Source organism: Megalops cyprinoides, chromosome 14, assembly GCF_013368585.1.
Source record: "Megalops cyprinoides isolate fMegCyp1 chromosome 14, fMegCyp1.pri, whole genome shotgun sequence".
NCBI classification, from domain to species: Eukaryota; Metazoa; Chordata; class Actinopteri; order Elopiformes; family Megalopidae; genus Megalops; species Megalops cyprinoides.
Window position 1 is genome coordinate 22,648,510 of NC_050596.1, and position 14,441 is coordinate 22,662,950.

Genomic DNA, 14,441 nt, shown 5'->3' on the forward strand with positions numbered 1-14,441 from the left:
TCCCTGAAACCACCAGGGATGTTGATCTAGCCTCATAGAATGGTATAATCAGACAAGAACCCTGATCTATAACCAGAGGTACAGATTACCATTAATGTAAGGTTATGTCTAGAACTAAATCTCACATTTCTTACTGAGAAAAAGAACATGATTACAAAATCAGGATAAGATAAATTCCCTGCATGTTATACTTTCAGGAAAAGAAGAGGAAATGGTTTGTCTGAACAACAGCATGGCAAGAATTTTATTCCAATGAAATGTTAAACCTCAGTTTTTCCCCCAGAGGCAGAACTAGAATGTCAAGAGTCCAGTAATCAATTCCAGTATCATTCCACTGCTGCAGTCATTTAGTAGTTTCTGGGAAATGGCACTGCATCCCCCACCTCTGCATGACCACAGCAAACACTTGGACATGCAGGGGTATAATCAAAGTGGACAAAAAAAAAACAACTCACAAATTCAGGTACAAAAAATGTTTGAGATGGAGTGTGGAGTGTGTGACCGTATGAGGGAGGAGGCTGGACTGAAATTGCAGGTGGTAATTGTTGGGGTGGGGGGGGGGGGTTTAAAAAGTAAAATGGTAGCATGAAATACTGGTCTGCAGAAAACTTCCTCTAAAGGAATAAAACATAATGGAGCACCTTAGTTAGCAAAAAAAATAATGGTGTATTCATAAGGTGAAGGGTTTCTAGGTACCATCAATGCCTATGTGGAAGAGCTTATTACAGTGCTCAGAGTGGAGAACAAAAAATGAAAAACTACAGAAACTACCTAATAATGGCACTCAGAACATTCGGTAGCTATGCTTTCAGACTGGAAGGTCTAAAGGAAGGTTGTCGTCAGACAACCCCCAACGAATCAGATACACAGAACTCTAATTCATAGTGCAGCAAAAAATAAAAATAAAAAAATAAATAATAGGCAACTCATCAAAAACATTACCATGCATACAGTATAAAATTGCATGTTGTGACCATTAGGAATAACCCATGACAATTATGTTTAATGTTTAAGGAAGAATAATCAAAATATCCCACAATATCTCAAGATTATTCTGATTTCTCTCATTACAGGATTCATGTACTAGACTCACCATGTTCTGTGGGACATTTTTAAGGGAATATAATGTAAAATTAGTTCCGTAAATCACCATGACTGACCAATAAAATAATCTTTGAAATCATTTTAAAACCTTTGCTTAATCACTGCATTTGTAGGAGCAGCAGCATACAAGCATGTTTATTGCCCAGTTCAGTGATGTTTTCTCCCTCAACATTAGGTCATGACTGTACTATAACAACACATTGTATTGCCTCTAATCCTAACAGCAGCTTAAACTCTGAAACGTTAGCAGTTTCATCTTTGAATGACTTACAACTAAATCCAGTTCAAAGTATGTGGAAGTGGCCAACGCGAGCTCTAGAGAGATTCTGGTCAAGATGAAATCTCACAGTAGTATCACAGAGTAACAAATTCAACAGAGAATTTCTTCTTTAAAATGCTCACATACAAGCTTGCCAAAAGGAAACTTTAGAAGGAGGCACTATAGAAAGCAGTTGCGCAAAAACCTTGAACAGAAACATGCTTAACTTCAGTGCAAACTAATCTAGGCCTGAAAGGCATGGCTTTGAGAGATCTGACATACTTGTCAGAAAGTTCAAACAAACATGAACCTCAACAGGTTTAGAACAAATTGTACTTTCCACACAGCCTTTATTATTACAGTGTCCTACCTTGTTGCTTCTCACTCCTCCGCATTTTTTTATTGTAATGTGCTTTTTGTCTTGTGTCTTTTCTGAAATGACTTGACAAAATGGAAGAACAGGTAGAAACTCCCCTTCCTCTGAACACTTCTAAAAGAGTCTAATTTAGTGTTAAATGGCAGGTGCATTGTGTAAGTATTCAACAGGTGCCTCATTAATCAATAATCCAATCAGATGCTGGTATAGTGAATGTTCAAATCAAGGTTCGTTAAACCATTAAAAAGGTCCAGCAGTTATGCAGTAAAATCTGAGAAACCCACAACTGCCAGATTTTAATATGGTTTAAATGTATGAAAATGGAAACTTGTTGATAATTTTGATAAGGTACACCATGGTAGTCCAGGGCTTAACTTTGAATGTTTTAGTAACCAATTAAATGGCATTGCATGGGTGTTGTGTATTGCTGTACCATAGAGTTCTACTCCAAACAGAAACTTGTAAAGATGAACATTAAACTTTTATTTTACATTTATTTCAAAGAAAAAAATATATACTTCAATAAATACATCAGAAACATCAATGGAAAAGACTTAGAAATGGACTTCAACATTCAAAAAAGGTGAGGATGTTCTACAGAAAAGGACTTCATAATTTAATTTAAAAATTATATACAGAAAGCATATGCTGGCTAGCTGATAATACTGCCCTTGTGGAACACAATGCACCACTCTGAAAGCACTTCAGAAGTATCTCCAGTTATAGAGATTCAGTACACATTGGAAAATCATACCTTTTGCGTAGACTAATCAGAACAAAGTGCAACAAGAGAGTAACATATTGTCACATGTAGAATAGCATTTAGTTTCCAGCCCAAATGATGAAGCCCTCTCAAATGAATGTCAGCCTGCTGGCTTAACACCTTACACTCCCTCCCTCACACACAAAAAACCTTAACTTATGAAACCCAGGTTGTACTATGTCCTTCAACAACAACAACAAAAAAACTAAAAATATGCATCATTTTAGATTTTGTTTCCAGATGGTAACAGACAAATGAATGTATTGCATAGCTGCGGACATCCTTGCAATGGGAAACTGAACGATGGTGGCCTTTTAGTCCAAACTTCACTGATAACCAGCTGGGAAAAAAAACGCTGAGGGGATGCATATACTATAATCCCATGCAAAGCTTGTGTACAAATGTCACTGCTGCAGATGGTGGGAATGTCTGTCCCCAATACCCTATCTGACCATCATTACAACCCCTCAGGACTGGAACGCTGATTTAGGCTACAATTAAGAAGGCCTGTCAATGAGGCCAAGTGACCACACTAATGACAGCCAGTCAGGATCCATAAAAACATGCCCAACACTCCAATCACACCCTTATGTCTTCCCTTGATATTCACAGCACAAAAAACAGGGCTTTAAATTGCAGTTTGAGACCACTTGATAGGTCCTGGGATTTCACACTCTCAAGCTTCTCTTTGGTCAAAAACCATGAGGGCAGAATATGCTTTGAGGTTAATACAGCACAAGGATGACATGAAAACAAACAGAACACTTAAAAGGCTTTGAGATCCAGGAGGACGGTGCGCAACAGAGTCAGCGGTACAGGACAAAAAAATTTTTAAAAAAAGTCCTTTTTCCCCCCGTCAGACAAACATCATGTGGCAGCGATTCAAGGACGGGGGAAACAAAAGCCATTATTTAAACCACAGTGATTTGCTGTCATTTTTAGATTTTCGTCTGACACCCCCTGACATAGACACAAGTTCCAGAAGCCAGTGCAAGAAATTGTCTAGTTGTCATTTTTCAGTCTGCAAGCACAGCCACTTCAAACCCCCACTGCCCAGCACCAGCGGAGGGAAGGAGGTGAAGCCAGTTTTTTTTGCTTTGGGTCCCCTCCCCGTTTTGTGAGGAACACCGGAGGATTAAAAAAAGCTCTGATATCACTTCCTTCCCCTGCACGTTTCCTGCAAAGAGGAAGCGTGTGGCCTGAACTGCGTTCTCCCGAGATCCTGACGTCGCAATGACATTTCCGGGAGCTGTAAATAGAGTCCACAGAAGCAGGAACAGAACTTCCTTTTGTGTTGTGTGTGTGTGTGTGTGTGTGTGTGGAAAGGGGGGGGTGGGAGCAAGACTAATTCAGATACATAAATTTTAATGTGCCTTGAGGCCTTCAAGCACAGGTATGTTATACTAAGCTTAGGGTGGGGAAGAGGGAGGTTATTGAAATCTTTTCAAATAAAGTCACTTCTTGTGTTAATTTCTTGACACCACACACTCCAGCTTAGTTCAGGCAGTGAACCTCAACTCTGTGTGGAGCAGATGCTTTAAAGTGCAGCTCAACCCACCCATATCCTCTCCCACTGCTTGGCATGTGTATACGTGCATGTGTGTCGGGGTGAGAAGAAGGGGGGGCTCCCTCCTCCCTCACACCTTGTTCCATGCTCCTCTGCCTACTTCCAGCATCAAAAAAAAAAAAATAAAACAAAACAGAAATTTTGGGTGGAGTCCTGGTCTTCACATAACTGTGCAACTCTTGGCTTTGTCCTTGCGCAGGTCTGACGCCACTGCCGACAGGTCGGGCCTACTGGGCATGTGCGAGATCCTCTTGGTGGCACGGTTGGACTTGTTCCTCTTGACGTGCTTGTTGCTCTTGTTGACGCAGGCCAGGGTGGCCACGTGGAAGATGTCCCTCACGCTGTTCTCTGACTGGAGGGCTGAACACTCGATATAGGGGGCGCTAATCTGCTTGGCCATGTTTGAACCCTGCAGGAGGAAGGCAACAGGTCTAGATTCAATCTAACCTAGATCCACTTTGCACTAAACATAGTGTTTAACATTTGAGACAGAATCACACATTTTGTTCATTTCAGTGACACCAGAGGGAGAAGCAAACAGGAATGTGAGAAGCAAACAGGAATTTGCTCAAGTGTTCTTAGAGACTAAATGGAGTGCAATTAGGTAAGATACAGACCATCAATTCAGTTAGTTAGAAACAGACCGAGTCTTTCAACATATGCATTTGTATCACAACCCACACTTAAATTTCCAAGGCCCCTTAAGAGCTCTATCACTTTGCAAGTGCAGGACTTACAGGGCAGACATGAAAATTGCTGCATCAGACAACAAGAAACGTTTTCCATTATTGTCATCATCCATTTGCCTGACTTGTGAGATGACAGCTAGCCATGTGAATAACCTTTTTAAATCAACAAAACGAGGGCCCAAATCAAGTTTAAGAGACATTCTTCAGAAGCTCAGACAAGCTGCTAACTGCAGTAGAATAGGATTGGAGCTCAGCTAACTACCAGTCATAATAAACACCTAACATTCTAAAATACTTTAGCTACTGTCTCAGCTGAGTCTTAATACGCAGTTTGTATTCTTAACTACGGCTTAACAATGCACTTTGTATTCTTAAGTCAGGCTTCGATAATCATGCAAATTACTCATATAAAAATTGAAATAGAACTCCACAAAGTTGTGTTTAGATCCAACCTCACTTCTACAAGTTGAGCCAAGAAGCATTTCAAACAAACTATTTAGCAGAGGCACTGAGGACCCCTTTAGAACACTGTTCTTTCATACTTCAAGTCTACTCTCTCCATTAAAATTGCTGTTACAGCACACAAAAAAGAGCATTTTTCCTCCTTATGGGTGAAAAGAAATGTGCACTTAAAGCAATCTCCTTAGTCTGCAGTGTCAGAACCAGGTTGAAGATGAAGATTTCAATGGGAAAAGCAGCACCACCCTGGAGCAGTAGAGGTGGCACTCACCTGGTCATATGACACTGGCGTCTGCCTGTGATTGGACAGCTCCACCAGCGTGGTGAGATCTGTCCGCAGGTCCGACTTGCACCCCACCAGCAACATCTTGGTGTTAGGACAGAACTCCTGGATCTCTCCTTTCCACTGGAGAGAGGGTATAATATAACCATCAAACATTCACGTACAACTGTGTAGTCATATCTAGACTAGAACATTACCCATGTGGGAGTTGGAGGGGGGGGGGGATCTGTTTTCTGGTTTCCCCTTTCCCAGGGTCATGCTAAACTTTGAGCATTCCACCTGGGACTTCCTAGAAATAGGTCAAGCTGAACCTCAACAGTGGAGATATAAATCAACACTTTTCCCTGTAACAATAGCCAGTCTATGCTCAACGGCATTTAATATGTGGATTTCATGGTCAGCTTGGCAGAGCACAAGGGGATCATTTTAGATCTGCACAGGCAAGAAATTGTTTTCACAAGCAGGGCAGCAAAAAAGGATGCCCCCCCCCCCCCCACACCAAGCCCTCAGCCTGACTCATCCGCACACCAGGCACCTGGCGCAGTGTGGAGAAATTCTCAATGACATCGTGAGTCAAGGGGCATCTGGCACTCACACGTACACACCCCATGTCTAATAGGTTGTGTGCTTGACCATGCCACAGTCTGGTGACCTCCATTATTAGCTTACTTCCCACACCTGTAAGCAGCTTGAGATTGCAGCTCACAAGAGGAAAACCAAGGTTAAGAGGCCTCCCTGTGTTCATGTTTGCCAACCCCCGTCCAGTCTTCCTCATTCGACCCAATTCCTCCTGCTCCCTCCCACCCCTCTGTCTGGGTCTAAGTCACAACTTAGTAACACAATGGAAGGCTTTTCCCACAAGGAGGTCAAGTGTCTGAAATGTCACCCAGACAAATTGGACGATTTGCTTCCTGCAAGGGAGAGCAGTGGGGGGAGGGGGGTTTCAACAGTGGGATTTGGACACTGGCAGAGGTGCTAACAGACAAATGAGTACAGCACTTGAAAAAGAGGCCCCCTCCCACCAACACATACCTTCTTTAACACACTATCCAGGGTCTCAGGTCGGCTGATGTCGAAGCAGATAAGGACTGCGTCTGAATCAGGGTAGGAGAGAGGCCTCACGTTGTCATAGTATGGTGATCCTGTGAACACAGAGCACACTCCAAGGCTGTACTCAACACAGTTCCTCCTATCCAAAAGGCATTTAAAAGTTGCTGACATTACCCAAGAGCAAATTAATGCTAAAAATTGTGGGACACTGATCTAGACATTCCCATAAACTCAGAAAGATACGCCTGCAAACAATTCCTTTACTTCCTCCCCTTAAGACACCTACAAAGTAGGAACAAACTGCTAATGAGCACAGTGTACTGCTGAGTAATGCAGTGGTCATCTGACTGACGAGGCTGTTGTACGTGTCGCACAGCACAGCTGGTTATGACACCATGTGTGCTTCATGGTGCCTCTGACGGCATCACAAGCACTCCAGACACTGACATACTGCAGAATGCCTGAGTCCTGTCACTTAAAGGCCTCTAATACCATAGCTGCAAACATTTGAAAGCATTCTGCTCTCCAACCGTTAACTGGTCAGTTTGATTCATGCCCAATGTTTAGAAGGATGGAAGGCATTTTGTTTAATGAAGCACAATGAGGTTAAAATTATTCCATTAATTCACAGTCTTTTCTACCAAAAAAAAAAAAAAAAAAAGTCACACCGTACCCACAGCTCTACAAGTTAGGAAAAGCCAAACGGATTGGTTTCTGCTGGGAACAATTACATCGCAAACTTTTGGCACATGTTTCAGAAAGCTATGCAGTCAAGGGTTTTCAAGTGGTACTCTGGTGCAAAGATAGATATACCAATCAGGGACCCTCAGTACTAGTACAAGACCAGAAAGAAATACCCTTCAGGTATGAGGTCTCTAACCATGGCAAGAGTCCTCAACTTCCAAACCCTGACCAAGAATAACTAAAAGCACTTGGAAGGCAAAACGGTTAATGGGATCAAATCATCAGTAGGTTAGGAGCATAATGATTACCAGATGACACAAGAAAGGGACAGGTATGGTTTCTTACAGAAAACCCCTGCCCGCAAACCCTCACAGTGAGGGTATAACAGAGCATTAGGCTGAATGGGCTCTTTTACTGGCAGTGCAGACTTTGAGGTTTGGACATAAGCATTCCGGTGCCAGGAATCCAAGGAATTTGGTTTTCAGTATATATAAAGTGCTCTCTGGGAGTTTTCAGCTCTAAGTGCTCGAAGTGAGGAGTCATCGCCCTTCACCCCCACCCCCTTCCCTGCTGCATGTAGTTAAGTGTCATGGGAGGAGAGCGCTGTTTGTCACATGCAGGACTGAAACAGACAGCAGTTCAGATGGTCAACGTGAAGACGTGATTCCGTTTCTTGCAAAACAGTCATTCCCTATGTTAAAGCTGAGATAAATCGGCAAAAAAGTCATTCTGTGGAAGATACACTGAGGATCAGTTATTCATTACACTGCGGAGGAAGTAAAAGTTGTCTGAATTAAAAGGAATGCAGAAACAACCACAAGCATTTTGTTCGACATAGCTCTTGGAAGTCATACAAATGACTCATAATCAGATCCAAACACTGAAATAGACAGTTTTTCCCTCTTAGCAAGGGAGGATACCAAATGTCAGAAAGATGTGATGAGTTTACGAAAACCCATACATATACCATACACAAAATTACTTGTCATTGGCCCAAGTTTGACCAAACACAAAATGAAGCTTTTTGCTTTAATGTAACATGACACTATGTAGAGAACCCCCCGGCGATGTTTCTACAGACTCTTGCAAAAGCTGGTTTGGATGATATTCTAAGCACCTTGCCACATGTTGTGGTGCTAGTCCTTCCAAAACTTTCCATGAATAATACCACAATGACAGATATAAACAAAGATTAAAATATTTTAGATCTGGTGAGTGGAATTCCATTTGTAATAATGATAAACTCATTAGCATTTTTTACAGTCATAATTCCATGCCATTTCATGATTTTCTTTATTTAGAACTTTGTTGCAAAGCTTAGATAAATACAACATGTTTCAAAAACCAGAAACAAACACAGATCGGCCGCCCATCTGTGAGTTGACTCAATTCGTTTTAACCCTGTACTTTCCAAAAATACCTCACTTCTCTGACCTAGATTTCAATGTAATAAACAAACAAACACTCTATGGGAATAACAGTAGACAAATGCAGCTGAACTAAGACCCTGCGGTTGCCCTGTGTGGTTGCACTCCCTATAAAAATCACAGCTGCGAGGATGACAGAGTTCTCCTTCACACGCACATATCAAACCACATTCTGGCCGTCTGTGGATTAGCTTCCATTCCATTTGTCCCCAGAGTAACTTTTATTTCTCCATGGTCAGTGCCCCACCCTCCTCCTCCCCTCTCTCCCTGTATAACACATGGACAGATGCTGACACATGTCCTCATCCCAACCCCTCAGTCAGACAGGGAGGGAGCGGGGTTTCCAAGGACACATCCAAAGCAAACTATGTCCATCTACCTGATTTATGCTACAGTGCTACATGCCTGCAAGTGAGCAAAGAACCAGCATCTGCTTCACTCCCCCTGGTTTCATTCCTAATAATTTCAAAAACAGCCAGACTAAATCTGGTAACTGTCCTGGTCCACCACAGCAGAGGCATTTTACCATACCGAGCACTATGGCCTGGGACACTGACAGCAAGCTATTTTTCCTCCTTGGGAATCCCTCAGACTATCAATCCATTGATGATGCCTCAGCTGTGAAAGGCAGATTAGAGGGCCATTTGCTGCCACATGCAGGTGTATACCAAAACACCAATACTCCTTAGACAAGCACGTCAGTAAGATGTCCCAAACATCCAGATCGCTCTACGTTTCATATCCCTGTAAGCTTCCACATTCTCTGACAATGCATCTTTTATACTTCAGACATTGATACACTTGTCTAGAATTACAATACTCAGCTACAGCAGAGACTGAGGTGGGTCCTGAGGGAAAAATAGAGCTGATGCGATGCTTGACAAAGCTGACATCTTCCCATGCCATAGGAGGATGTCCCAACACTCCCCCTCCCAAACGTCTTGCAGTTATGCAACACCACACTGAATTCAGTCTCCCTTCAGCACTTACAAGGTAAAAATTTCCAAAAAGATGCATTCATTCCCAAAAAAAAAAAAATTCAGACAGGCTTTTAAGTAGCCGATTCCCTCCTAAGTGCCTACAACAGACTCTTTGTACTGAGAAGAGCCCCCAACCTTTTCGTCACAGGAATGCGAGGCATGCGGTTCCAATTCACCCAGCCCTGAAATGTGAGCCCAGAAACAATGGCTGAGAACTGCAGTGGGAAATGTGGCTACAGAGCAGATTTACCGAAGGCATGGGAACTGCACGCCTGATCTGGGGTCAGGTGATTGAGAAGGCTCTTCAGTCTGCTCAAGGCTCAAGCCCACTGCACAAAAGGCAAAAGACTGGAAAAGGGAACCATGAATAAATTCACTTTCAGTTGTCATTTTTAATAACACTCATTTTTTCTGGGAAAAGACGGAGGAGGGATTTGAAAACAAACCCCAGAGAGAGGGAACAGCTGAAACATCAAATCAGATGTTTCACCAGGCCATTTTACATGTGTGGCAATTCATCTAGAATTTGCCACTTAATAGAATGTCCCAAGATGCCGGACAGGATGCATACCTGAAGGGCTGTTTAAGGACAACATGAACCTCCAGTTCCTACAGGGATTACGGGGGAAAAAAATGAAATGACAATGGAAGAACCAAACTCAAAATTTAATCCTTTTCAATTCAGTCTGAAATCATGGTTGTAGACCTACTCTAACAGTGTAGTTTTTACATCCTAAAAACCCTGAAATAGCAGGTGAATAAGGTGGAGTCTCACTAAGTGAAATCGAATCAAGCTGAACTTTGTCTATAGGAAAATGCTTACTTGTCATGAAACCGAAATCTGAAACCAGGAACAGGGGTGCGGGAATGATGGTCTCCCAGGCAAGTCTTTAATTACCCCCCATTTCATCATTTAGCCTCTTTGTGACAGACCAGGGCTAATTAACTCCTTCACAGATAATCGGAGAACAAAGAGGAGGCCACCGTGGAGCAGGCCACCCTAGACAGCCCTCATGCCCCACATTTCCTTAGATGAGAGGCAGACGCTGACTGGAGCAGTGCGTTAAATAGACCCCTCCGAACAGGAAGTCAGTCCAAAGGCTGCTGGTCTCTAGGAGATTCTATTTTAAGTCTCTTGTTCTCAGACAATAAAATCTTATTTTTTACCTCTTATTTTTAAACCTAAAATGACTTCCATTCCCAGTCTCAGTGGGTTTTAGAGACTTGCATATATATTTGATGATACATTGTATAGTGCGTCATTTGCCTTTTCTTACCTGTTCAACACTGACTGGAACAAAGTTTGCATCCACGCCCTTGAGAAGAAAGTATGAATTGCAAGGCTTGCTTTTGACATCACTGAGAGGCAGGTTAATTGTTCATGATTATTCAGGCTTATCAGTGATATCACCTAGCTAAAACTCCCAAAGCTGAGGTATGCTGACAGTGCGTGTATACAGTATTCACTCTTTAGTTATGCATGTTTCAACTGTTTGTGAAGGATTCATAATATTTTAAATGCACCACAACTGTGACTACATAGCACAAAAGAACTAATTCTGAATGCTACCTAAAAATTTGTACATCTTTAATTTGAGAAATTGAAAAATTAGAAAGTGCATGCCTCTGGGATCACTGTTCCTGACAAAACAATTCCTTGACGGTCTGCAAACACAGGAGGAGGAAGCTCTGCTTTCATCCACAAAACCCATTCATGTTCACAGGAGCACCAACAAAAGTGTGTTTGTAGACATGACATCATTAAGAGCTGGTCACATTCAAAGAATGACTCATTCAGACCCTTTCAGTCACACATGAAAAACTAAGCACCACTCTTCTCCAATCATCTTTGTGACCAGTTTTCATCCCATTTTGCAGGGGAGAAAAGCAGGCATATGTACCTCTCATTCAGTGCCATCCTTAATCTGCATTTCTCCTTGGAACACTCACAACTCCATCTTGCAGAAATTCCCAAGCCATAAAGGCCATTCAGCAATCAAAGCTTTCAGAACCTGGTTGATTGACAATCACCCCCATCCCCACCCCACACACACACACAAACCCTCCATCACTCACGGCTGCTGTGGTATTCAGCACTGGAATCGTGACTGATTAGCCAACAGATCTGCTGACATTCTGGTCCACTGTAATCTCTGTAATGGTTAATGTGGAGCCAGGGGGCCAGCTGCTGTTCCTGTCCACTGCACAAAGACCCAATTACACTCGAAGCACCCCCACTAGATAAATGCAACGCATGTCATACTCAGCAGGTATCAGGGTTTACAGCCTGTGAAATTTCATCAGTGTAATAATTGCCCAGATGAATTAACTTTCCTTTACATTGCCAGACTGTTTGCCAAAAAACAATGCATTTACAATGTTGATGGCAGGCTTCAAACTGGCAGAAATGTGGAAGGGGGCACGAGGGAGCAACTGGCTTCCGTGTCAGAATGCAGGACTGTATCCAGCAGGTTTCCCCCTGCTTGCCAACAGACATGCTGTTTGAATGGAAGGAGAGTACCTGCTGCAGCTGGGGAAATCACACAGCCACGACCTAGACTGGCTCTAGAGACTGCACTCATCTGGAGGTCTCAAAGCCTACAGCACTCTAAACACCGCCTTCCTACAGCACCCACCAACCTGTCCGACAGACAAGGTTAGCAATTTCAAGCAATCACAGCATACAGCGAGAGTTTGGCAACAGAGGATAATTACTTCCAGACTCCAGTAAGGAGATCCATGGGATTTTCTGTTCACAGTGGAAAACAATCTTTGCAAGAAACAGGTAAGCCCAGCCAACTGTGCCAAGAACTGCGTACTAATCCCCGTTTCTGTTGTTTTTCACGTAACTGCCCTCAAACGAGTACTAGAAGGACTTACCATTCTTTGAACACCAAAGAAATACACAAAAAAGTAAGTAAAAAAAATGGAAAGTAAAGGCATTCAAACGTTTGTGCACTAACATATGCAGAATGAAGATGTATCCACAGAAGTGTAATATTAGTACGACAACGAATAACTTTCTGGTCATGATAACTAATAATTCTGCGTGTGACTTTACAAGGTTAATTTAATCGCACAGGATACATCTGCCTTCCAGAACTATCTTGAGAGAACCAGAGACATTTTACTGATATGAAAGACTGTTTATTTATGTCACCTCCATGTCTTGGGAAGTGCTGAAAGAGGGTGGGGTACGGGTGGTGCCCACGAAGATTTAATGCAACCGCCTTTCCAACCGACCCGTTCCAAGCATTCCTTAGACGCAGCGTCACACTGTGCAGTCCGCAGAAAACCCCCACAAGCAAGGTGTCCCGGAGGGGGCTTGGTTAACATTAAGTGACCATTCAAATTAAGGGGTCACGCCTTACGAGCGGATTCTCTGATGCTTGTTACGGTTCCGCTGGTGCTACAGAAATAATTTTCTCCGTAGATGGGTCAGAGATATAGCTATAAGTCTGTCAAGTTCGTCATTTTAAAACTGCAAAATTGCTGAACATCTATGTAACTCCCCGACTGGCTTACTCTGTATTAGTTGCAAGACCAACTCTGTGCGCGCAGACTGCGCACAAGGAAAAAAATAACTTCACAGTAGCAATCAGAGATTTCTGGTGGCATTAAAAATTGGGCACTGAACCGCAGATTCAAGCATTCTAGCGACAGACACACGGCAAACTGTACAGTTCACTGTACAGTTGGTTTACTTTTTGACACGAGAGATTTGTGTCCGAAAGACTTAAGTTGCTCTGGGACTATACTAACGAGGTTATTACACATGAATGATAAAGCCGGTTAATGACTTGTCACTGAAAGCCATAGATCTTACCTGAGGTGTCCCACAGACTGAGTTCAATCCTTTGCGTGTCGATTTCAAAACTGGCCGTGTAATTCTCAAACACCGTGGGGACGTAATTCTAAACAAAAAGGATAAGTATGTTTAATGCAACACATTTTACACAGCATCAGAAACATGTATTACAAAGAACCCCTTTTCAGAACAATCAATTCAAACGATTTGCTTTGTTGTCCGTTCTGGAGAGTATCGAACAAAGAAGTTCACGTTTAAGACTTCATTCTGGATTCGTTCCTTCCACTACAAGGCGAGCCAACATAAATCGGGTCACCAACTAAACGCAGTGCAACCCGTTGACTAACTAGTTAACGAGATGTATGACCACGCAATTTCCATATCACCGACAGGAATCTGAAGGTGAGTTCAAACATGAATCGCAGATCCCTAACTGCTGTCAACCATTGTAAGTCTGATTTAAGAATCCATTTGAGTTAAGATCTCCAATGTTGTCCTTTCTCAGACGTACCTCTGGAAAACAGTCCTTCGCAAATACATGTAGTAAAGCGGTTTTCCCACACTGACTGTCTCCTACGACCACTATTTTGCATTTAACACTTTGACTTGGATCCATTCCGGATTTAAGTGATAGCTTCTGGCTAGATCTTCTCTCCTTCATTGAGTTTTGTTATAAAATAGTCCTGGAAAGTAATGTCGTCGGAAAGATCTTGGACGCACGCACAAAATCAGATTAAATTCCCTGGGCAGCTGTTCCTAAGGAAAAATCAGACCGTTTCTTAGCTTGCCTTCCGTGCCAGCCTGCCAGCTTCTCAGGTTATCATCTGTTCTCAGGACTCATGTTTGCCGGTTTATATACGCGGCTGAGAACCAATCGCCTTCCTTCACATTTGAGGAAGCAGCGTGTTCCTCCCCCTTTCCCACATGGGACACAAAAGGCGCTTGGCACGCACAGAACCACAGCGAGCGTGACTACACCAGTAGAGCGCCCC

The 14,441-nt window shown here is 42.7% G+C and overlaps 1 protein-coding gene across 1 annotated transcript; it reads right to left on the minus strand.

Moving 5' to 3' along the window:
• Positions 1–2,328: 2,328 nt before the first annotated feature.
• Positions 2,329–14,216, minus strand: LOC118788825 (rho-related GTP-binding protein RhoE). Its single transcript, XM_036544933.1, has 5 exons — positions 13,961–14,216; positions 13,468–13,555; positions 6,533–6,642; positions 5,489–5,623; positions 2,329–4,478 (listed from the first exon to the last, which is right to left on the minus strand). Exons 1-5 carry the CDS (start codon positions 14,108–14,110, stop codon positions 4,230–4,232), a joined length of 732 nt encoding a protein of 243 aa, XP_036400826.1. The 5' UTR covers positions 14,111–14,216; the 3' UTR covers positions 2,329–4,229.
• Between the last annotated feature and the right edge of the window lie 225 nt (positions 14,217–14,441).

What these genes read in the sequence shown, in the direction of transcription:
- LOC118788825 (XM_036544933.1), bottom strand. Translation starts at nt 14,110, where the DNA reads ATGAAGGAGAGAAGATCTAGCCAGAAGCTATCACTTAAATCCGGAATG. An exon ending in CGAAGGACTGTTTTCCAGAG is followed by an intron (nt 13,556 to 13,960) that starts GTACGTCTGAGA and finishes CTTTTTGTTTAG; the next exon opens with AATTACGTCCCCACGGTGTT. An exon ending in CGCCAGTGTCATATGACCAG is followed by an intron (nt 4,479 to 5,488) that starts GTGAGTGCCACC and finishes TTCCTCCTGCAG; the next exon opens with GGTTCAAACATGGCCAAGCA.